The sequence below is a fragment of the Chelonoidis abingdonii genome, chromosome 22 (assembly GCF_003597395.2).
Source record: "Chelonoidis abingdonii isolate Lonesome George chromosome 22, CheloAbing_2.0, whole genome shotgun sequence".
Taxonomy (NCBI): Eukaryota; Metazoa; Chordata; order Testudines; family Testudinidae; genus Chelonoidis; species Chelonoidis abingdonii.
This window is the reverse complement of record NC_133790.1, coordinates 18818932-18842433: the sequence shown is the minus strand read 5'-3', so window position 1 is coordinate 18842433 and position 23502 is coordinate 18818932. Positions and strand designations below refer to the sequence as shown.

Here is a 23502-nt window from a genome sequence, read left to right as displayed (position 1 = left end):
ACTCCTGCATTTCAGAACTGAAGCAACACGATAAAATACTGTTAACCCAGACTTTGAACCTGCACTGCTCGAAAACAATGCTTTCCACGCACGAGAGAGAGGAAAAAAAAAAATAAAGACAGGAATCTTAAGAGTGACATAACTGGAAACATTTAAATACAGCAAAACATAAATTCCTCTTCTATGCAAAGCTACAAAAGTCCAGTCTTTGTATTGTCTTCACAGGTTATGGTTTATGGCTATGCTGAGTCTCTGAGATTTTTTTTTTTTTTAATATATTTTCTTTTTTTTCTTCTTTTTTTTTTTTTGAAATCCTGTAGAGAAGACCCTGCGGACACATCTTTGTGTTTGCAACTGTTCTGAATTTCATTGCAAAACTGTGCATACAGAATCTGAGAAATAAATACATTCATTACTGCACATACATATTGATACAAAAAACAACACTGTCAAATAGTGTTTGCACCATCTTTGTTAGATATTAAGACCAGGCAAAATTAATGTTTTGTTTTCCATCAGCCTCCCTCAGGTGTTTGAAGTGGCTTTGGTGTCAACTTTTATAAACTAAAAAGGAAGAATCAAGACTATGGGTGGAGAGCTTTTTGAGTTTAATTTGGGGGGGGGGGGGCTTCAGCGGTATTTTAACAAACCATCATCATTGGCAATCTTTAGACTATTCTAACATGCAAATCAAGCATATTTCCACATGGGTTTTGAATGGGCTCTTCCACACAAGATATTAAAGTTTGGAGTGAATTAGTAGAGCTATCTTAATTAACAGAAGGATAAAACAGCCCAAACAGTTTGGCTCATGCTTCTGCACTATCCTGAATGTAGGAAGGGCACTATATGTACAATACACTACTGCCCTCAATCCAGACCATTAAAGCTACCCAGGTTGGCCTCTTCAGTCCAGCAGGGAGTTCTGTGGGCTCTGCAATAGTTTTTATTCAGTGCAGAGGGCCAATTGAGTTGCACTTTCCCTTCTCTTCCACAGCAACAACGACTCCCAGAAGCTGCGTGGCAAGAGCTCTTTGGTGTCTCCTGTGATCTTTGTGGCTTCTGTCAGCTACCCCACAACACAGGGCTGGGCTTTTGGGTTTCTTTTGGCAGCTCCCACTAAAGGGATAGAATGTGAGATTAGCCCAGCTCTTGTGGCCAATGTTAGGGAAATGTACTGGGTACAGCAGCTTCAGCCATTTGCAGGTGACATCAGTCTCTCCTTTCTAGAGTCTCTCATATTCCTCCCCCCGCTGCTGGTAACACAGCCAGACCTTCAGAGGAAGAGTCAGGCTCCTTAGGACTAATAACCACTCTTCTTTCTGCACCCATTTCCCATTGGCACAGACCCAAGGCCTACTCTACCCTAGTTGTCAATGATAGACTGTGGAATTTTCATGTAGTAATTTAGCAATAAAACACAGCAGATGAGGCTACCCACACCCAACACAACCTTGCAAATGTAGTGTCTCTTTTCTCCTAAGACATCTCTTATGGGTTGTGAGGACAAAAACAAAATAAACCTATTTTCCTAATAACATCTCCCAAACCATAACTAGTGTTGGAATGCAGTGGTTCATAGAGAACTTTTTTTTTTTTGGCGCATGCTTCTAGTTTAAGAAATGTTGTTATAGCCTTCAAATACAAATCAATGGAAAAAGCAAAGATTAATTTTGACTGGCCCCTAGATCTGTTGAGGTCTGAAACTGTAAAAGTTTATGTAAACAATGAGATAAATATATTAGTATTTTTCTGAGCCAAGTGAGGTTCCATACTCATTCAAATGTGCTTTGGTTTAAAAAATAGTTTTGTGAATTTGGGTATGAGCTTTTTTATACAACTTTTGCTATTTTATCCTGTTACTCCGAAAACATTCTGGAACTAAGTGACTAAAGCATATATTTAAGCTGCCTGGCCTCTATTTTTGTTTTTAAATTGTTTTATTCCTCTTGAGGCTCTTTGTGTATCTTTAAAAAAAAATAAAATTAAAAAAAAAATTAAAAAAAAATGTAACTCCCTCCCCCCAACCCTAAAACTCTTAAAATCTTAAATATGAAACTAGTGTTTTGCTTTCTCATTAAAATACAGAAAAATGTTTGATACAATACTATGTCGTACAAATGCAGTTGAGAGTTTAGGGCCCCAAGCAGGCCTCAAACAGTCCCTGAAGTTTTGAGTATTATTAGTTATTCATCATTATTACTGTCACAATTTGGAAAATGTTGTTTATATTCAGCCTATGGAACACACCTCTACACAGCTACTTGAAAAAGAAAAACAAAATTTCCTTTTGTACAATACTCTTGCTGTACACAGACTTTATGTCGTATTGTTTAAGTGCTGAGGGGGAAAAATAAAATAAAATAAAGGAGGTTCCTTTAAAAAATAGATAGCATTGGGTCCTGAAACTTCAAAATGATTCTCAAGGCTTAAGAAACAAATCAAGGAGGAAAAAAACAAAGAATACCCACACACATCTGTAAGTCTAATCAAACAAGGGGGAGTGGGGTATCTGCTCAATAATAGAGCCTAGCTCTTGTCTTCATGCTCTCTGCATTTCATGTCTTGGCTCAGTCAGTCACAGCTTGAGCTAGTTTCCTAAAGCAGGATTCTGTGCATGCACACACACACACTCCTCTCCCCCCCCCCCGCCCCATTACCAGCTTTGCTCTAGCAATTCATAGCCTGGCCAGTCCCGTCACTGACACGTTAGAGAGGGTGGGAGTGTGTGGCAGATGCACCTCAGGAAACTGCAGCACGGAATGGAGACATTCACTGTAGCACCACAATCAAGGGAAAGAAAAAAGAAACGCCCCACAAAGCAAGAAGCAAAGCCCTATCGACAGCTGTGTGGTCCTGAACAAAAGAGCTGAAAAATCATTTTGAAACTCTGGACTCGGTGGTTTCTTAGCCAGCCAGCGGCAATGGGAACTCTGCTCTAGCTGCACTCTAAACTAATATGGGATTCAATTCAGCTTTAGGGCTTTTAGAGGGAGAGGAAAAAGTGGAAAGGGGGATAAAAAAAAGCCTAGACGCTAATCTTTCACTGGTGTTCCTCGGCCCAGCTAAAGGCTTCTCTGAGGAGAAGGTGGATAGATGAAGCCTTCACTATTCAGATGTTTCAAGGGACTCTCTCAGGAGGGTTTGGCAAGGGCTCAGAGAAAGAATTTTTTTAAAACATGGAAATGCTAAAGACACTAAAAAACAGCGTATCTCAGCACATGGATCAAGAAATCCGTTCTCCCCACGGCTGCCCCATGACTCACGCTTTCAGAGTCTAGGAGCAACAAGACAATGGCACTAGAAAAACCATGGTGGTGTGGGGAGGGCAGAGGAGTGGGGGAACGTGTTTCTGTGCAACATGACACCAGGCCAAGGCTCAGCAAGGTTTGGTTTGTCTATTGCATGGAGCCTGGATTCCAGTTTCCTCAGTTCATTCAAATGACCCAAAAAACTTCTTATGGACTAGTCTTAACAGACCTTAACAGAAAAACCCTAGTGAAAATGAAGCTTATCTGTCTTTGTTTTAAAAGAACATGCTCACTTGTCTTTTTTTGGTCTAAACTTAAAAAAAGTTTTTTGTTTTGAAAACAAGACATGTAGGGTTCAGTGAACCCTATGGATAGAGAGGACAATGGTTTTGAGCCAGGAGGGAATGGGGGGGGAAGTGTGTAAACCTTACTCAGTTCAGAAGGGATGATTCTACTGGCTGTGAATTTTTACCACCACACTCCACCAGTCACAGGAGGCTTGAAATAAGCCATAGCTTTCCACAAGGTCACGCCAACAAAGTCGAGGGGCCAAGAATCGGCAGGCTAAACTCTCTGTCTTCTCTCCTAAACCAATAGCAGCTGTTGGCTGTGATGTCTTAGGCAGATGTTGCAAAAACATTTTGTTGCTTTTTTCATTTTGGGGTGTGTGTGTGTGAGCAGTTTTCTAAAAGGGAGGATATGAAACACTTTGGTTTTTTTTTCCCCCTCCTCCCCCATCTTATTGCACTCTGGATTCTAGTAAATTATAGGCTGCTACTCCCCTCACCCTCTGTCCTGCCAGGTGTTACACACTGACCCAGATGTGCTGGAAGAATGGAGGACGAGGGGACCTTTTTTCCATAGCATCCAGGTTCAATAAACAAAGCTGGAAAGGGCCCAAAAGCTCTAAGAAGGTTCCTTCCTTTTATCTAAAAGTGACTACAAAAAGCCAAGAGTTTGCTGAGTGAACCATTCTAAGCATCTATCCACTGGGGTCTCTGGCTTAATACATTTTTGTCTTTGGCCGAGCTTTGCTTTAATATTTTTCTAGCTGACTTTTGATGGAAGGACGGGGTGGTAAAAAATCCCTTAATTTTAATTTAGCTTCTACTTTATACATTTACTTACAATAAAAAAAAAAAAATACCTGCCTAATCTTTCACTAACCATCTTATTGTTCTCATGAATTCAAGAGGTAGCAAAGGTAACGGGTCTGTTCACACAGACTCGCTCTTTAGTGAGGGAGGAAAGCTAAAAACATACACACACAAAAATAAAATAAAAAAAATTAAAAAAAAAAAGTACCTAAGGAACTTGTAGCAAGTCCAGCCTACATCAAACCCTTTCCCTACCCCACCCACCCCAAGAATTAACCTCAGACCTTCCAGTTCAAACATTCACATATAAACATTACAATGGTTTTTCCTTTAATAAAACAAGTACCTCTAAGCAAAGAATATTCATACAAAAACTACTAGAAAAGTAAAGACTACCCCCTGCTCACTGAAAGAAATTTTCAGGGCATCCACACCCCTGTTCAGTCATGGGTAAGGCTGCAGAGGTGGAGGGGTGAGGCATGTGGTTAGGTATGCCAAGATTAAAGACTAAACCCAAAAGAAAAAAAAATGTGTTGCCATTTCCTTAACTGAAATACTACTTGGCACACACCTAGGTAGACTGCTTTAGCCATCTCCACCTCATGGGGAAGGATGACAACTCCCATCACCATCACAGCTTCCCACAGAACCCTGTACAGTCAGTCCACAGCTTCTGCACTGGGTACACCAAAAGCAATGCTTTGGGGTTTTGCAGCCACTTGGGCTGTTAGAAAATGGGGTTCATTTTTTTAAGGAGTGGCAAGAAATGCCCTTATTGAATCTGGTTGTAGGGACATTAGTAATGTAACATGAATGCAAAAGGAAAGGCAAAGCCCACAGAGTAGCCAGTGGATGACACGTTCCACTTGTACTTTTCATTAGTGCAGGAAATAACACTTGATCAAAGTCTATAAAGCACTACAGGAGTGCCAAGGAAGAGAGGAGGGAAAATAAAGAGTTGGTACAGCTCTAGTTGATCAGATGGAATTTCTCTCCCCATTCCCACTTACCATCCAACAGGTAGGAGACCTCACTCCTGCTACCTGGGTGGAGGGACCAAAAGAGAGGCCAAGTCAAAACCCACAAAAATAAATTGCATTTCTTGCCACACCATTGAGATTCAGAAAGGGAGGGGTGGAGAATGATTTGAGAAGGGCATCAGCTTGGCTGTGGACCTATGTTTCTTTGTCTTTTATTTAAAAAAAAAAAAAAAATCTTAAAGCTATGTTTGTTTAGGCCGCCCATGACTGAACAGAGGAGGGGAGTTGCCCTCTTAAGCAGCAAGTCTACAGAAAGGTAAATCACTGCGGATGGGCTCGAAGCTCATTCTGGAGTCTTTGGCTTATGTGGGAGAGGTATGCATTCGCAGGTGGCTGATCAGATTGCGCTGCTGGGTGAATTTCCCACCACACAGTTGACATTCGTAGGGTTTTTCTCCTGAGTGGACACGCATATGCTCTGTCAGTCGGTACTGCCGGGTAAAGCGCATCCCGCATTCCTCGCAAGCAAAGGGCTTGAGCCCTAAATGGCTGCGCATGTGCCGTGTCATGGTGCCCCGCTGCGTAAACATCTTGCCGCAGATGTTGCAAGGGAAGGGCCGTGTCAGCCAGTGAGTCTTCTCATGTTGCCGCAGAGTGGCTGGATCCTTGTAGCTCTTCTCACATACTGAACACTTAAAGGGCCGGGATTCTGCAGCGTAGGGCTGGTTAGGGTTGGACAAATCTTCAGCTTCCTCCTTGCCACCGTACGTGCCTTCCTCCTTGATGTAGAGGTCTTCCTCGGTGTGCGTCTCCACGTGGGCGTTGAGCTGCTCCGAGCTGGGGAAGCCCTTGCCGCAGGGGATGCAGACATACAGGTTGTCACCATAGGCCACAGGCTCAAACCCCTCCTGCCGGTAGACGTAGTTGGCGCTGGTGTGCCCCCCGCTCTCACACTCACTCTGTCCACTGTCATCACTCATCTCCTTGCCGTTTTCTATCTCCTCTTTGCACTGGAACGCCTGCTCTGGGCCATAGGCATTGCTCAGGTTCCGCTCAGTTGACTTGGACAAGGGACCCACCAGGATGCCATTGGGCAGCCCCTCGCCTTCCTCACCACCTTTGCCCCCCTCTTTCCGGTCAAAAACATTGTCTTTCTTGATCCACTCCTTCTTGCGTGCCGAGTGCCGGAGGCTCTTGCGCTGGCCGCTCTCTGCCAGGGAGCGGCTCTCCTCGTTCATGTCCATCTCCATGGGCTCACTGCTGTCTGCTGCACTCTGGGGGGCTCCGGCTGCAGACTCGTTGAATGATGAGGCACTGTTGGCTGCGGGGGCTGAGGCAGATTGGGGAGAGCCATGCTGGCTTTCGCTGTGCTGTGTGTCGTCCTGGGAGGCTGCTGTGGGAAGCGACGGGCTTTTTTTGGATAGGTCAAGGCCGAGCTCCTGGTCGCCGCTGCTTCCATTTGCACTGTCGCTGTTCTTGCTGGCTCCCCTGCTTAAGGAGTGAGAGTTCTCTTGGTTAGAGTTGCTGATGAAGATCTCATCGTCAGAGACCTTTCCCTTTGGCAGCTCCTTTGAGTGCGAGCCCTTCATGCCCTCAGTTGACCCTGAATAACGAGTTTGGATGACTGAAGTGGTAGAAAGCCTCTGACTCCTGGGGGGTCTCCCGACACTGGGGCCACCGGCCCTGCCAGCGAAAGACCTCCCATTCCGCTTCAGTTTCTTCCTGCAGAGAGCTGCCAGGTCGTGCAGTTGGAGGTAGCTTGCTGCGGTGAGGAGAGCATTAAAGTTCTGTTCACCAGGCTGGTCAGTCGTTAAGAGCTTCCCAGTATAAATAAAGTCCAAGATCTGTCGGAACACGGTGGGGTTCACCATGTCCGTGTCTAAGTTAATCAGGTTGTCGTGCAGGACGAGGGACTTGAAATACATGCTGCTGGCTGCCAGGATGTTCTTGTGGGCACGAAACAGGGCATTTTCTACCACAATAATCACATCACAGAGGAAACCTTTGGCTCGTTGCTGGTTCAGCTGCAGTAGCAGTTGTTTGGCATGATTTGGCAGTTCCATCTCCACCTTCTCTTCCTTTCACCTTCTCTTCACCACCTGAAAGACAAGAGAATACGGTCTATGAGCCCACCATTTCCACTTGGACAAACTTGTGTTTAACAGACTGGTTTAACAGACTACTGTTTAATACTAGGTTTGACACTGACTAAGGAGTTCTGGGTGCATTCCAGCACTGCAAGCTGTGCTCCTGCTAAGAATACAGGGAGAAACATTTCTCATGCTAAAGGCTCAGGGTCTTAAAAAAGTTATATATATTTTAAACAATCATGATAGGCTGAAACTACCTATCCAAAGGCATCAGCAGGGAAGCAATGGTTAGTCTGCAGTTTGTTTTTAATTCTGCTTGAACCCCTTTAAGCGGAATCGGGGAAAAAAGCAAGCTGTTTCACCATTATCTGTATATTTGAAACGTAAAATATTTATCATAAGCAGCAGCTTTCATTGCTTTAAATATGTGGTTTGTCTCTTTGGGGTTAAAAATATTACATGCAGCAATTTATTCCATATGGAATGCAATTTAATTACATTGAGGGAAATCAGGGGGAGGGGAGGAAGGGAACTTTTAAGAGTATAAAATGTGAGTTAACCCACCCCCCCGCTTCAAATCCACATCCTGGTCCCCATGAAGACAAGGACGACAAAACCAGGGCTCCAAATTAATTAGCATTATTAAAGTTTTTGAAGTGCTAAATGTTCTTGTTACCACTGCTTAAAAAAAGCTCATCAATAACTTTAAATTATTTTCTTGGATTAAAAAAAGAAAGAAAAATAAAATAGTATGTAAGGGTTTTGTTTAAACAGATGAATTGCCTATCTCATGACACTTTCTTTTTTCTCATTCTGTCATAGAATATCAGGGTTGGAAGGGACCTCAGGAGGTCATCTAGTCCAACCCCCGGCTCAAAGCAGGACCAATCCTCAGACAGATTTTTGCCCCAGATCCCTAAATGGCCCCCTCAAGAATTGAACTCACAACCTTGGGTTTAACAGGCCAATGCTCAAACAACTGAGTTATCCCTCCCCCCGTCCTTGAATGATGGTGAGACTGAAGACCACAAACACCTTTTCTATCCATATACTGCATATTTTTATTATACACATGCATGGTGCTAATATATCTGGACTTTTAAACATCATAAAAATCCACTGGCTTTCCAAGCACTATTTTATCTTTTGAAATGCATGGCAGGGGGATCATCAAGATCAATTACATTTGTGGATTTCCTGAGTATTACATGGAATACTTGACACTAACCCTCTATTATACGCATTGTATTTGGATTTCTAGTTCCTTTTATACTTCATTAGCTGGATTTCATACATGTAAAATCCAGTCCTGTACTTCACTGATCTCAGCATTCAAATTCCGTGGAGGCATTTCCCTGACATCTATTTTAAAAAGTACCTGTTCCCTCCCAGCCAAATGAGTTTTGGGTAACCAGCCTGAAGTTAATGAACTTCCTCCAGATAGAAATGTAAGTTTCCTCTTCACTCACTCTCTCTCTCTCTCACACAAAGTGTGATTTTTCTCATTATAAATGATTGCTTAAATTAACTGATTTCTATTAAACACAAAACATACAATACACGTCAACACACTCTCTAGACCTTAGTTAATTAGTTTGTAGATTATCCTCCATTCTTCTCCCTCTGGTGAACCTCAAGAATTAATTCCAATTAACTTTTGACCCAGATCTGGAATAAAACCACTATCATCTTCAATATGAAGCTCTTACCCAGGGAGAGTTCATATTGAAGTCATTGAATATAAGGACTGGCCTCCAAAAATCAGCTGTAAGCAACATGAGAAGTGAGAACAGAGAATTAAGCAGAGCATTTGGAGGCCATAAGAGCACTGGCTGGGTTCTCTTGGATATACAGCATCTGCCAGAGCGTGTTCATGCTTTTAACCATCTCTGTGACTTGGGCCTGTTCCACACAGTTTTTGTACCAATGTAACTATTTCAGTTAATGCTGTGATTTCATACTGATACTGTTAAAATCAGTACAACCCCTACACTTGACACACAAACAGTTATATTGGTATAAAGGCTTATTACTGTAACTTTAAGTACCTCTGCACTGATATAACTGTGGCCACACTAGGAGCTGTACCAATTTAACAATACCAGTTTCAGATCAGTCTAGTTAAAGCAGTACAGGAATGGAGTGTAGATTAGCCCTTGGATTTCTAAAGGAAAAGAAGGGAAACAGGGTGGGCAAAGTCTGAAGGTTCCAATGTGCTGACAACTCCTTTAGAATACTCCAAAATATTCTCCCTCCCATTTGTCTACATCTTTCTAGTTCCCTCCATGCTCATATGCGATCCAGAATTGTATTGAAAATTTGCTTCTACTAGGTCTCTTTCAGCATTACAAGCTTCTCTCCCATTCCAGCTGTCCTGTCTATCATTCAAATGGTTTTCTCCAAGGAAATAGGCTGGGAATGTAGCAATATTCTGGTAGCAGTGAAGGGGTTAACTTTCTCTTTTTAAGATCAGTAAGTTAGTTACCAGTTAATTTTTTTATTACTTGTGCTTCCCATTACCACATTCAGACCCACTTATCCCTCTGAGTAAAGTCTCGTGTATTCAGGATAAAGGAATATTGAATGATGTTATCAATCTTGAGGCTTGAAAAAAAAATCCATTCTACCACTAGCCAGTGATGAATGGTAAGGGTTCCCTGGCAAGGGTGGCCTGCATCATCAATTTCTGTGCCGTGGAGGCTTTCGCTGGACAGGTGAGTTTCTAGCTCTTATGGCTGTATAGAAAACCTTCCATATATAAGCCAATGCAAAGATTTCTTCCCAAGTCTGCTAACAGTCCAGTGCTTCCGCTGCTGCTAATAGTTTGCAAAGCAGTTAGTTTACTCTTCTACAAGACTCGTTTTTTACATCTGGCTAGTGGGTGGATAAGACAGCGAGTAGGTGTTTGGCAAAATTTTCAAGTCATGTTCAATATCGCCGTTCATCCAGTCTAGTGCTTGCGCACACATACTTTTTATTTAAATTTAAAAACCGAGGGCTACACTCTGGCTGTTCTGTGCTGTCCCAGCAACACAAGGCAGCCAGAGCATCCTGGTGAATCCAGCCTCTATTGTGCAGAAGTGTAACACTGTTCCCAGAGACGGGTGGATGCTAGAAAGAGTGGAGGACAAAGAATAAAATGCAAGCCTGAGCAAAATAGTAATTATTCATTTCTTCTCCCCTCCCCATATGGCATTTCTGTCTGGTAGGGAAGCACACACTAGCTGCATGAAAGCCCTAGGAGACTAGGATCTCCACTATTTGATACTGACAAGCACTTTAAAAAACTATGCATACTGTAATTAGCCATACTGGAGAGTCACAGCGCACATCCAATTTGTCTGGTTTTCATGGCTTGTTTCCGGAACTCCTGATTAAGAGGAAGATACAGCAGCACACAAAGGCACCAGATACCCACATTTATCATCTACTCATGTAAAATATGACTAACTTCTGTCATCGAGCCATATGGATGGGGAAGGGGAGAAACGTTACTTACAACATAACTAAACACAACACCTACATATAAATAAATACCTATTGCTCAATCACAGCAAATGGTCAGTTAGTCGCATTGTTCTCACTAACAGTAGGATTGTTGTTCTATGTGCACATAACATGCCACCCCACAAAAAGAGAGTGATTTTAAACTGTTCTATAAAGGAGATATGTGGGAAGGGAGATAAGAGACAATAATAGGTCTTGCCTAGCCAGACAAATGAGAAATTTAGTAGGTTACAGAACTAAAACCCAGCTTATTTCACAGTGTGTGTCACTTGGAAATAGTGATATCCAGGCAAATTTGTATACACAGAACATGCAATATGCCTGAATTGCAAATGCCTGTTTGATATAAAGCTTTGCAGAGACAAAGCCCTGGTGCAGTAGCTCAGGGGAAAGACCTTTGATTACATCATATCAAATATATCAGGGAACTAGCTGTGGAGGCCCCTCTTGAAGTAGCTGGCATATTCATTTCCAACTTACAGCACAAATGCCAACTATGGAAGTAACTGTCCTAAATAGGCAAGTTAGTACTCGGGGGAGGGGGGGCGGAGGGAGAGTGTGGGAGGAAGGAAGTTTTACATTTGGACTCTTATTTACAATTTCTGAAAATAGATCTGTGACCTTCCTTCCTAAGCCTGTCTTCTTTAGCTTTTTTAGTGTGGTGCATGTTCTTTAATGACGTCTGCTTATTACAGTGCTTCAGTTTTCCTTAAGTGTCTTTGTGCATCAGCGTCACAAGTATTAAGTAATTGCTACCACACATTGCTATTTTGTAGGGCTCATGAAAAACAGTGAGCTTTCTAAAGCAACCATGGAGTAACAGAGAGTGGGTAGAAGATTTTAAGAGCAGCAGTCAATTTTCAACTCCAGGCACTCTAATGCAATCTAATGGATTAAGAGTTCCCCAGACTAGAGATTCCTGTTGATTTAGCAGCAACAGTGTAGTGGACTTCATGGAGCAGCACCGTCCCAGGCCAGGTCTAGGAGCGCTTTGCCAGTATAGCTATATCTATTTTGCTATACTGGCAAAAGCTCCTAGTGTGGACACTGCTTATTCCAGCCCCCACAAGCAAAATAAACTTTACCAGCAAAAAGAGGTGGCACAGCTATGTCGGTCACAGATCACACCTCTTCACACCCCGGACTGACAAAGCTATGCCAGCAGATATTTGTAGTGTAGACCTAGCCTTTATTTGTATCTTCTGAAGCGCTGGGCAAATCATCATAAATCCATTATAGAAGTTGGTCCAAAACTGACCAACTCTAAACTCCTACTTAACAGGGATGCATCTTGAGATGGAGTGCACCCTGTTCACTAGATGGGTGCAGGAATTATTCAGCAATCCATAGCCTTTAGGAGACTACACATAATCCCTAGGATGCTCTCAAACAGTAAGTAACAGCATAGATCCAATACAAAAAAATACCACAGCATTCCAAATAAACTGTGAACATTACAACTTTATAATAAATACCTTGCGCACTTGTATCATAGCTGTGAAAGGGGACAGGATCTTAAAGCTTTACAACTGTATCATGCTCAAGAGAAGCGACAGCGTCCTGTGGCACCTTATAGACCAGGAGTCGGGATCCTTTCAGAAGTGGTGTGCCGAGTCTTCATTTATTCACAAAGTTTTGCGTGACAATAATACATTTTAACATTTTTAGAAGGTCTCTTTCTATAAGTCTATAATATATAAATTATTGTTCTATGTAAAGTAAATAAGGGTTTTAAAATATTTAAGAAGCTTCATTTAAAATTAAATTAAAATGCAGAGCCCCCCGGACCGGTGGCCAGGATCCGGGCAGTGTAAGTGCCACTGAAAATCAGCTCGCGTGCCATCTTCGGCACATGTGCCATAGGTTGCCTACCCTTGTTATAGACTAACAGAAGTACTGGAGCATAAGCTTTCATGGGTGAATACCCACTTCGTCAGGACTCTGTCACTTTTTACAGGTTCAGAATAACATGGCTACCCCTCTGATGCTCAAGAGAGATTCCTGAAAAACACAAAACCAACATCTGTGGAGCATCACAAATGCTAAGGTTGTTTTTGGACTACTGAAAGAAGCCTTGCTCTGTTCTAGGGGAAGGAAATAAAAAATAAAACTTGTTCCATTCAAGGAGTAGCATGGGCACAGAGGGATTTCAGATGCTCTTCCATTAAGAAAGATACTTAAAACCATGGCAGACTCTCTTTGCTGACTAGGAGACGTATTACTGACGTTTGTGATCAAACGCAATGGAGTGTCCTTTGAATACTATCTAGGACCAAACAGGACTAGAGGTGTGTTCGTCACATAGTAGTAGAGATTACCCAGATATAAAGGAAGGCTCCTGCCCAGTTTCAGTGACCCTGCAGTAACAGCAACCGCTTAGCATGCACCATTTCCAGAGCTGTGAACCTCATCAAGGATCCTGAAGCACAATAAAGGAAGGAAACAAAATGGAGCCTTAGCATTACAGGGAATTCGCCCCCTCCCACAGCCAGCGTCTAGCTAATGGAAAAGTGGGAGAGAACAGAAATGTTATGCTTCTAAGAAGATATTACACACAATGAACATCATTAAAATAAAGCTCCGCTAACTAGGAACTGACTGTCTTCATAAGCAATATTGCCTAAGGAACTGGATGCTTGTGAGAATTGATAATCAATGTATTAAATCAGCGGCTCAAAGCCAAACTAGGGCATATTCTGGTCTGATGGGCATTGAATACAGTGTAGAACATACCACGTGCCCTAAGAGCTTTGCTGCTTTATTACAAGGTGAGAACAACTTAATCCTCTCTCCATTTACCATCAAGACTCCAGAGAGGAAATTGGTTAAAATTAGACTGTCAAAACACATAAAAACAGCAACAAAAAAGAACTACTTATGATGAAATACAAAATGCCACTACAGTGGTTTAGGATTGTTTAAGGACCATAAAAAAAGATAATTACACCCATCCCCCAAAGTAAATCCCAAAGAAACTAAGGCTGTAACTATCTTTGCAACCTATGGCAGGAGGCACTATTTGATTTCACTGCTGAGTTTCAGACTGGAGTGTCAGACAGTGTTTATATTTCAAAAGGAACACCAGTGAAGCAAAGAATCGTTCCAAAGCAGACCTAACGAATCACTCACTTCATTTAGAGAATTTGTGGGTGGGAGAGAGGCAAGAAACTGAGAAGCTGTGTATTGAAATAACTCTACTATTGATAAAATTTAATGAGCGGAGATTAGAAATTATGTATCAAATTAGATGCTATTAATCTTTCGCCTACCACGCACGTTTTAATATGTAAAGGAAAAGGTGGTATTCTCCTTGACTGCCTGCTGTCTCCAGCAGCTCTGTGCACTCCAGTGAACACGAAAAAAAAAAAAAAAGACGGAAGTTTATTCCCTGTTCTGCTTTCTTCTTCCACCAATTTATTTGCCTTTACCAGTTAGAAGAATGGACTCTATGTCCAACTGCCACCAAATTCCTGTGGGCAAGTCACTTCACTTCTCTGCTTTAGCTTCCCAATCTGTAAAATGGGAGTGAGAACACTTCGCTCTTTGCGAGAGGCTTGGGTGAAAAGTGCTTTATCAGGATGTATTCCTACTCCAACGCTCCCTTTGTCCCACGACCATCTGCACTGCAGGAATACTCCTTGCATGTTCATTTCATTGTGGTTTTTGGGACGAGGCACAGGAAACATGGGCTCCCATGGATGCTCACTTCTCTGCAGACTAGTGGTGTTTCACAGGTTCCCCTAGGGAGCTGCGAATGCCACGTAATTAAAACATAAGCAGGGGGCCTGGGTTCAGCTCTAAAGAAGAAGTCAAAGCCAGCCCTAGGGATGTGCTGACAGTGCTATCACAAACGGCAGCCTCCCACCCCCTGAACACAGTCAAAGCGCTGGAGCTGGAAGCAGTGTCAAAGTGCTCCTTTTCATTCTCTCTCTCAAAAAATGGAGGATCAGCAAAAGCTCTAGGTGGAAGGGGTGAAACACCATGAGATCCAGATGGGAAACTGGCCTCAGCACCATAGTGTTCATGGAGAGAATCTCTTACACTTCATCTCAATATATTTCAGATTAGCCCTGCAAGCAATACAAGGACAGAGGTGTGCACAGCAGGGGCCGAGCAGCATGCACAGTAGGAATAGGCTGCACAGTTGAAGCGGTAGGAATGGCAATGGGGGAGAGAGGGGAGGATTGTGATATCTTGTCAAACAGTAGGGTAAGACGTTGGGAAACTAACGTGAGCCACACTTGGACTGCTGTGTTGGAACCAGTACTGTGCAGAACTGCTCTCAAAAAGAAAGGGAGTGTCTGCTTACTAAAGCAAATGTCTCAGAACTGCTGCAGAATCCGTTCTGCTTGGGTTTTGATACAAGCATCTTTTGGTGTGGTAGCCTGTGCTGGGTTGTCTGGACATGAAAAACTAGGGCAAAACAAACTCAGCGTCTAGGGACCCCTGGCTTTGGTCCTCAAACTGTGCAAAGCGGAAAATCAAAAAGGTTTGAGGATTCCTGCAGCACCCTGTCCCCTTGCCCAAAAGATAACCAGCAGCGCGAGATACCTGATGCATAGCAAACTGCACACAGGGCAGAAAAACTCAAGAGGGTGAAGAATGCAGGGATTCCTTAAGGCTAGTATGTGTTGACAATACCAGGAAAACAAAGGGACATCAGGTCTGCATAAAGCTGCAGCAAAGCAGGGGCACCTTGTTATGTGTTGAAACTATGAGCATTAGAATGCAGGTTAACCACTTTGTTGCCGCTTACCATGCCAGGTACATAGGACTAAGGGCACCTCCATCCAGTGCTGCCTGACGTGCCAGGTACATCCCATGATGTTCCATTGAAATCACAACAGGCCATCAATAGAACGTGGCTGCACAGATGCTGAATGAAGAACCAGCAGGGACGCTGTTAAATGCAATTAAAAAACTGCAATCAAAATTGAAATGTACATGTCAAACGGCTACCTAATTCAAAGACAACAACTGCTTCTATCGTTAACCCCCTCTCAGACTGCTGAGCTGCACAGAGCAGGGACGTGCAAATGTTATGGGGAAACCCTTGCAAAAGTCTTGGATCCCCTTCCCTGGCAAGCTCCTTTCTCAGAAATACAAGAACCCAAAGAGCTTCAGATGGGAACACGGAAATGCTTGCCAGGGAATAGCTGTCCGTAAGACACCTTCATCACCTCATTTTGCCCCTTGAAGGATATCTAGCAACGAGATATACTACAGTGATCGGTGATTTAGAAATGCTTCTACATAGTTAAAAGCTTCACATCACAATCTTCAGAGTCCCATACTCTGTACCAGAGGTGGGAAAACTACGGCCCAGCCCATGGGAACCTCCTGCCCGGCCCCTGAGCTCTGGCCCGCGAGGCTACCCCCTGGGCCTCCCCTGCTGATTCCGCCCCACCCCCCCAGCCTCACCTTGCCCAGCTGCTGGCGCAATGCTCTGGGCAGTGGGGCTGTGAGCTCCTGGGGCAGCTCAGTTGCAGGGCTGCGGCCTGACCCGGTGCTTTGTGCTGCGCAATGGCATGGCTGGCTCCAGCCAAGCAGCACAGCTGCCTGTCCTGGTGCTCTGGGTGGCACAGCTGTAGCGCCACCAGCGCTCCAGACAGTGCAGTAAAGGAGGTGGCGGGTTGGATAGAGGACAGGGGAGTGTGGGGTGGTGGTTAGGGGGTGGGGGTGTGGATAGAGGTTAGGGTGGTCAGAGGGTGGGAAATATGATAGCAGGGATCCTGGGGGGGGGGCAGTCAGGAAGGGCGGAGGGGAGGCCCAGGGGGTAGCCTCGCGGGCCAGAGCTCAGGGGCCGGGCAGGAGGTTCCCATGGGCTGGGCCGTAGTTTTCCCACCTCTGGTACAGAGNGGCAGGGGGCAGTCGGGGGCAGAGGCTCCAGGGGTGGTCAGGGAGAAGGGGTGGTTGGATGGGGCAGAGGTCCCAGGGGGAAGTCAGGAATGAGAGAAGAGGTTGGATGGGGCAGCGAGGGGCAATCAGGGGTGGAGGGGTCCAAGGGCAGTCGGGGACAGGGAGCAGGGAGGGTGGATGGGGCAAGAGTCTGCCGGGGGGAGGGCTGTCGAGAGGTGAGAAGCCCGGGGGGGGGGGTCAGATAGGGGGCATTGGCTGGGCCACACCTGGCTGTTACCAGCCCTCCATACAATTTTGGAAACCCGATGTGGCCCTCGGGCCAAAAAGTTTGCCCACCCCTGCTCTACACAATGCTTTTCGCATGGCTATTGAAGCAGCACTTAAAAGCTGCCATTGCCCTACCTTGAAATCCTTCTGTCATAGAGCTGCCATCACATTAAGCCAATCTGGTTTCCTGTGGACCCCATTATATATAGAAGGGGAAAGAGCCTATTATTCCAAGGCAGCACCTCAGGGCATGCCTACCACACAGGCACGACAGTGGCATAACTATGGTGCTGCAGCTACCCTGCGTTAGCGCTGTAGCGTAGATGCTTCTTGCACTGACGGAAGAGGCTTTTCCATCTACCTAGTTAATCAGTCTCTCTCAGAGGCAGCAGGTAGCTGGGTTTACACCAGGGATTAGATCAACCTAACTACAGCGCTCATGGCACAAAAATGTTCACAGCCCTGTGTGATGTAGCTCTGCTGGTCTGATTTTTAAGTGTAGACCAGGCCTCAGTGTACCACAATGATAATGGAGCTCTTTGACGGTTTAGGACTTTCACTGTGTCTCAGTAATTGAGGATTAAACCAATTCATGGCAAACTACATTGTGGTCCCCACCTAAACCTTAGGTCAATCTAACTACATTGTTATGGGCTGTGAAAATATCATGTCCTGTGCGACACAGATAGCTCAACCAGTGTAGACACAGCTAGGTTGACAGAAGAATTCTTCCATTGACTTAGCTACCACCTCACAGAGGAAAAACCCCTGTCATCATTGCAGGAAGGATCTACACTGCAGTGCTGCAGCTGAATGTTGTTATACATTGAAATGTATAATTCAGAACCTTTCCTGCTTAAAAGAAAAAATTATGCGCCCTCCCCATTTTAAGTGAATGTTACACAGAGGCTCCAGGCTTGTGAAATTTAATGCAACTCCTACAACCACAGAGCCTCCTCCCTGAGGGTTACCATAATCAAATAAAGAAGGATTACTGAGAAGGATAATCCTTTGGATGAGACATTAAATATGGGTCCCTTTATAGGGCTGGTTGTAAAAGTGGTATACACCACTTGTGAAATCAGGGAAGTAATGAAAACTAAATTTTGCCTCAAATAGGAGAAGAGCCCACAAAGCACTTTTAGTGCTGTGAATTTTGTTGTCAAGTGAATAGTTACACAATATGTCTGGGCCTGATAAACCTGGGGTTCAAGGACAGAACATGGCAAACACTCTTCCCCTTCCCCAGCTCCTCTTGGGTTAGGAGCACACTGTCTCCCAGCATCCCTCCTACTACTGGTCTGCCTGGAAGTCTGTGGACATTCCTCTCCCCCACTCCCCCTGGAGGACTTTAAAGGAGGACAAGATAAAACTCAGGAAGAGGAAGGATGGTTGGTAAGTTCTCAGAGGGCATTTGATTTGGGTTCAGGCCTACCTGTCTTGTCAGGCATAGTTTTTATGAGGGATTGCATCGATATTTCATAATTTTCTCAGCAAAACTAGAAATTACAAACTACAAAGCTTGTCCAAGAGGAAATAAAACCCCTGCCTAGCTTCATAGGTACTTATGGACTAGAAACCTTGCCTAGTTTCACAGGACTCTCAGCAATGAGGTTCGGCTCCCCAATTAGGGAGCAAAATAGTATACATTTGCACAGCTCTAGTTCTTTTTGCCTGCCTTGTGTGCCTGTCCAGCTGGGAGTTAATGATCTGATAGCACTTCTCAAGTTAGTTACAATCCTGGCTATCACTTCCATGCCCCAGAAAAATCAAACTCCAATTTCCTTAAAAGGAATTGTTAGTAAATGAGGACCACTGGCCTTGCAGCTATAAAGCTCCTCCCTGGAGAGGATACAGAATACAGAGAAAAGGTTTTTCAATCTGCCTGGACGTCTGCTGGGTTCAGGCCCAGAATATATGGAAAGCTGAACCAATACCACTTGTATCCTTACAGTTTCGTAACTAAGTCATTTTCATGCTGAAACAACAGGCTTTTGTATTAAAATTATAGCTGTCAAAACAGGCCAAATTGTTTATTGACAAGATTTCATCAAAGAGGTGAAATTTAAACATTTACTCTCTTACTGACCCTGTTTACACTGAACCAGGATCAGCAGTGCAGAACGGGTTTAAAACAAGACCACTGCCAGTGTGAAAAGCCCAAGATGTGTTTAAACAGAGTGTCTGTATTCGCTTAGGCACAAGGGTTTCGGCTCCTGTGAACTGGAACCTTTACCTCTTGTCTCTTTCTGGAGTAAGCCAATGACATCCAGGCTGTGGGTAAACTACTGCGGAGTACACAATGGTGGCAGCATGTGCCAACACTAACTCTGTGAAGCACGTGGAGATACCCAGCTTAGGAGGGGGGTGCTGAGCAAGGTATTAAAGCATTTCTGGAATCTGGAGTGAGACAGCAGCTCAAATGCAGATTTACACACAGATTACAGCAATTTGCTACTCACTACTGTGAAGCAAGAAGCTCTGCTCAGTGATTTCTGCTGTAAAAGGAAAAACAGCTAATAGAAACAACACAGAACTGTTTAAATAAAGATATATTTCCCACTGGTGGAGCCTCCCACTTCACACTGAGGCCAAGCTTCCCACTGGTCTCTGCCTGAGCTGCCCATCCCTAAGCAGAAATCTTGTACAGAACACGTTTGTCTACTGCTGCCCACATGAACCAGCAAACACGGAGCAGTGAAACCCTTGTGATATTTGCCTGGACTCCAGGGATGTAGCAGAACCATGAAACAAAAACCACAAGAGACAGGAGGAGCAGGTAGCAAGCAACCGACGCCAACACTCCCGCAACTCACAACTGGCTGAACAAGCTCACCAAAACCTGCATTTCGACAAAACCCCACCAGACAAAGGCAGCCCTAAAGCCAAGCAGTCATCTGACACAGCCTCTTATTTCAGAGAGATGTCCATAGCCTTAAGCTAGGGTGACCAGATGTCCTGATTTTATAGGGACAGTCCCAGTGTTTGGGTCTTTTTCCTATATAGGTCCTATTGCCCCCCACCCCGGCCCTGATTTTTCACGCTTGCTGTCTGGTCACCCTACCTTAAGCAGACCCAGCACACACAAGCAAAAAAGACACCCCTGACGCACCTACCAGCCAGGTCCCTTTGCCAGAAGCTGGGAATAGGCGACGGGATGAATCACTTGATTACCTTTCTTACTGTTCATTCCCTCTGGAGCACCTGGCATTGCCCACTGTCTGAAGACAGGATACTGGGCTAGATGGACCTTTGGTCTGACGCAGTATGGCTGTTCTTATGTATGCAAAATTCATCTAGCTCCTTACAGCCAGTTAGCTTTGGGCCTTGATATACAGAGTTCTTCCTTTAAGATTTTTCTGAATGTCCTAGACCTTTCAAAGAAATTCATAGGACAAGCGCTAATCCTGAAGTGGTAGGCTCCTAGGGACTGCAACGATGACATGGGATAGGACTAGAAGCCTTTTCTCTTCCTAGGACGTGGCACAAGGGAGAGACTCTTGTCTAGAGCAAGTCAAATGGTCAAGGTTTCCCCTACCTGCCCTGGCTTGCCATGTTTCACCTTAGGATGGCAGGCTAGGGGAGTAGGCATATAACAACTCCCTGCCAAAGCTGGCAAGTGACTCATGAGAGATGGAAAGAAGTCGAGGAGATTCTTTGCCCATTCTGGGGACGGAATTTACTATGCTTTTATCTTACAGCTTCAAGAATAAGCACATTTCCTCTTTGGGTTATAGGGTTAAAGCTGAAATCCAAAACCTCCAGGCAGGCAGGTTTCCCTTTTAATGATCTGCCTTTGCATAAAACTAGTGTGACTGCCAAACCAAGTGCCACGTACAATGGCAACCAAGTCCACCACCAGCACCAGCACGATGCCTGCCTGACCTATGCTGCATCACAGAAAAACAACATCCAGACTCTACAGCCACGAACTAACTTATAAACCAAGACAGCTACATTCTTCAGCCCCATCATTCGTTCTTCCAACCCCTACTTCACTTCCTTTCCAACAGGGCACTGGAGGAGAAACATGGTAAACCCCAGAGAATCCAAGACCACACACAGCAGTGTAGCCAAGCATCCTGCCAAGGATACAGCTAACGACACAGAGCTCTAGGTCACTGAGATGTACAGGCTGCTTTGGGGTGCATCGTCTACCCATTATTTATAGACTAACTCTTTGCTCAGTGTTAATGATTGTTTCTCCTGATTTGAAAGTGGGCACTGCACATGCACTGCTGCTGTCAGCAGAGTATTCAGAGCTGCTTGAGTCCTGTTCCAATGTGAAGTCATACTCCTCAGCAAACCCCAACAATGACACTCCCTCCAGCAGTGACAATAAATAAAGGGGTGGTCAGGGATGGGAAAGGCACAAACATTCCCAATATCATAAGAGAGGAGCTGGACATCAGAGTGCTGGCCAGGCTGCAGGATGGAGGAAGCAGTGGCTCTGGAGTTTAGTTGGCAAGAGAAGAGAGGAAAATCAGGTTTTAGATTTTCAGACCTGGTCTGCACTTAAAATTTAGATCAAGCTAGCTACATTGCTTGTGGGTGGGAAAAATTCACACTCCTGAGCACCACTGTTAGCCGCTGTTAAGCTAAACTAGCTCCCAGTGCAGACACAGCTACATCAATGGAAGAATTCTTCCACTGACTTAAGCACTGCTACTTAGGGAGGTGGATTAGAAAAAAGCAGTTCTGTTAATGCAGGAAGCACCTACTCTGTGGGCACTACTGCAGCTGTGCTGCGGCAGCACCAGTAGTGTAAACGTACCCTGGCTCCTGGAGTGGGAGGGAGTGCCCCACTCAATCTCTGGCACTCTCCTTTGCCTGACTGTGGCTGTCTCTACCACTTGCATTGTTGCAATTGCCAGTAGAGAATTAAGAGTTAAAGTTTGTTAAACCAGGGTTTGGAGTGCTGAGGGAATGGGGCAGATCTGGAGACCGACTCTCCCACACAAGTCCCATTTATTTTGTGTCCTCCCCTGAAGCTCCTGGGCTCCATGAGCTTTACTGGTTGTGTCAAGAAAGGAGCATTCAACACAGAGCTGACTGCACAGTGTAATAACCCCATACACTCATTGCTGCAGCAGCTGTACTAAAACCCAGTGTGAAGGCAGTGACGGGAATAGCTGAGGAGAGGAGAAGGTATATAGGCACATTTTGCACTGGTACAAGAAGTTAGACCAAGCTGTCATTCCACTTCTACATCCTGACTACCTGAGAGCACAGAAGTTAGGTGTGCTTACAAAGAAATAGATTTTATCACCACAAGTATGAAATTTTTGCCTAAACCCAAATGTCTGTGCAGCTAGTGATGAGGTAATGCATTAAACAGTGAAATCATCATCCATCTCCTCAGCAAGAAATGAAGGAGGTGCCTTTGGCGCTCAGTTACCTCGAACAGCCATTATGCACTATGAATTGTTTGCTAAGTACTAACTAGTTCTTCTTCGAGTCCTTGCTCATATCCATTCCAATTAGGTGTGCGCGCACTGCGTGCACGTTCGTCGGAAGATTTCTACCCTAGCAACACTCGGTGGGTTGGCTGGGCGCCCCTGGAGCAGCACCGCTGTGGCGCCGGATATATACCCCTGCAGACCCAACCGCCCCTCAGTTCCTTCTTACTGCCCGTGTCGGTCATTGGAATAGTGGAGTGCAGTTGTACTGACCTCCACCTCCCTATCTACTCGTAGTTCTCTAGTTATTTTTTTGTGTATATAGTTCAAAATTACATAGTTTTAGTTAATTTTTATCGTTCGTAGTTAGTGTATAGTTAAGAGGGGTTCGGGGATTAGCCCCTTCCCCGCACCCGGTGCTGGGGCCCATGCCCGGTTCACCGGGTTTCAAACCGTGCTCAGCCTGTCATAAGCCAATGCTGACAGGAGATCCACAGACTCCTGCCTTAAGTGCCTCGGGGAATCTAACCTGACAGATAAGTGTTGCATTTGCAAGGCTTTTAAGCCGAGAACAAAAAAGGAGAGGGACTTTTGGCTAAAGCAGCTCCCTGTGGAGGCGGCTCTTACCCCTCTGCCTTCGGCACCGAGTGCTGGTCAATCGGCAGGCAGAAGCGCCTCCTTGGCACTGGACCGCGCCGGTACTTCCAAGGCCTCTCGGCACCGGCCGTCGCCGGCACTGAAGTCGACTCGGCACCGCTCCCTCTCCCCGAGGTCGAGAAAGCCTAAAACTCCTGCTGCTTCCGTGCCATCTGCACCGCAGCCAGAGAGCTCATCTAAGTCGGATCGCCTGGCACTGACACCTGCCGCAGCACCGACGATGTCGGCACAATCGATTCCGGTTCTACAAGGGCCGTCGAGTCCGGTGCCTGTCAGTGGCGAGCCATGGTTGAGCTTACTATTCCAGCCACGCCAGAGACGTTCTCAACAGCGAGGGATCTGATTGCCATGACAAAGTCAACGCTGCCTCAACCCCTGACACCGCCGGTGAGGGT

General features: G+C 45.0%; 1 protein-coding gene across 8 annotated transcripts in view; it reads right to left on the bottom strand.

Annotated features, from left to right (window-relative positions):
* Nucleotides 1–278: 278 nt before the first annotated feature.
* HIC2 (HIC ZBTB transcriptional repressor 2) overlaps nt 279–23502 on the bottom strand; it is a 119056-nt gene continuing 95832 nt past the window's right edge. For 2 of the 8 annotated variants that reach the window (XM_032764692.2, XM_032764694.2), the window contains exon 2: nt 279–7427. In XM_032764692.2, coding sequence (XP_032620583.1) covers nt 5691–7391 — 1701 coding nt within the window. In that variant the 5' untranslated portion in view covers nt 7392–7427 and the 3' untranslated portion in view covers nt 279–5690. Of the gene's footprint in view, nt 7428–9127; nt 9184–13203; nt 13345–14394; nt 14674–15681; nt 15847–23502 lie in introns of those variants that run through there. The other 6 variants (XM_032764690.2, XM_032764687.2, XM_032764685.2 and 3 more) reach the window with 6 other exon arrangements.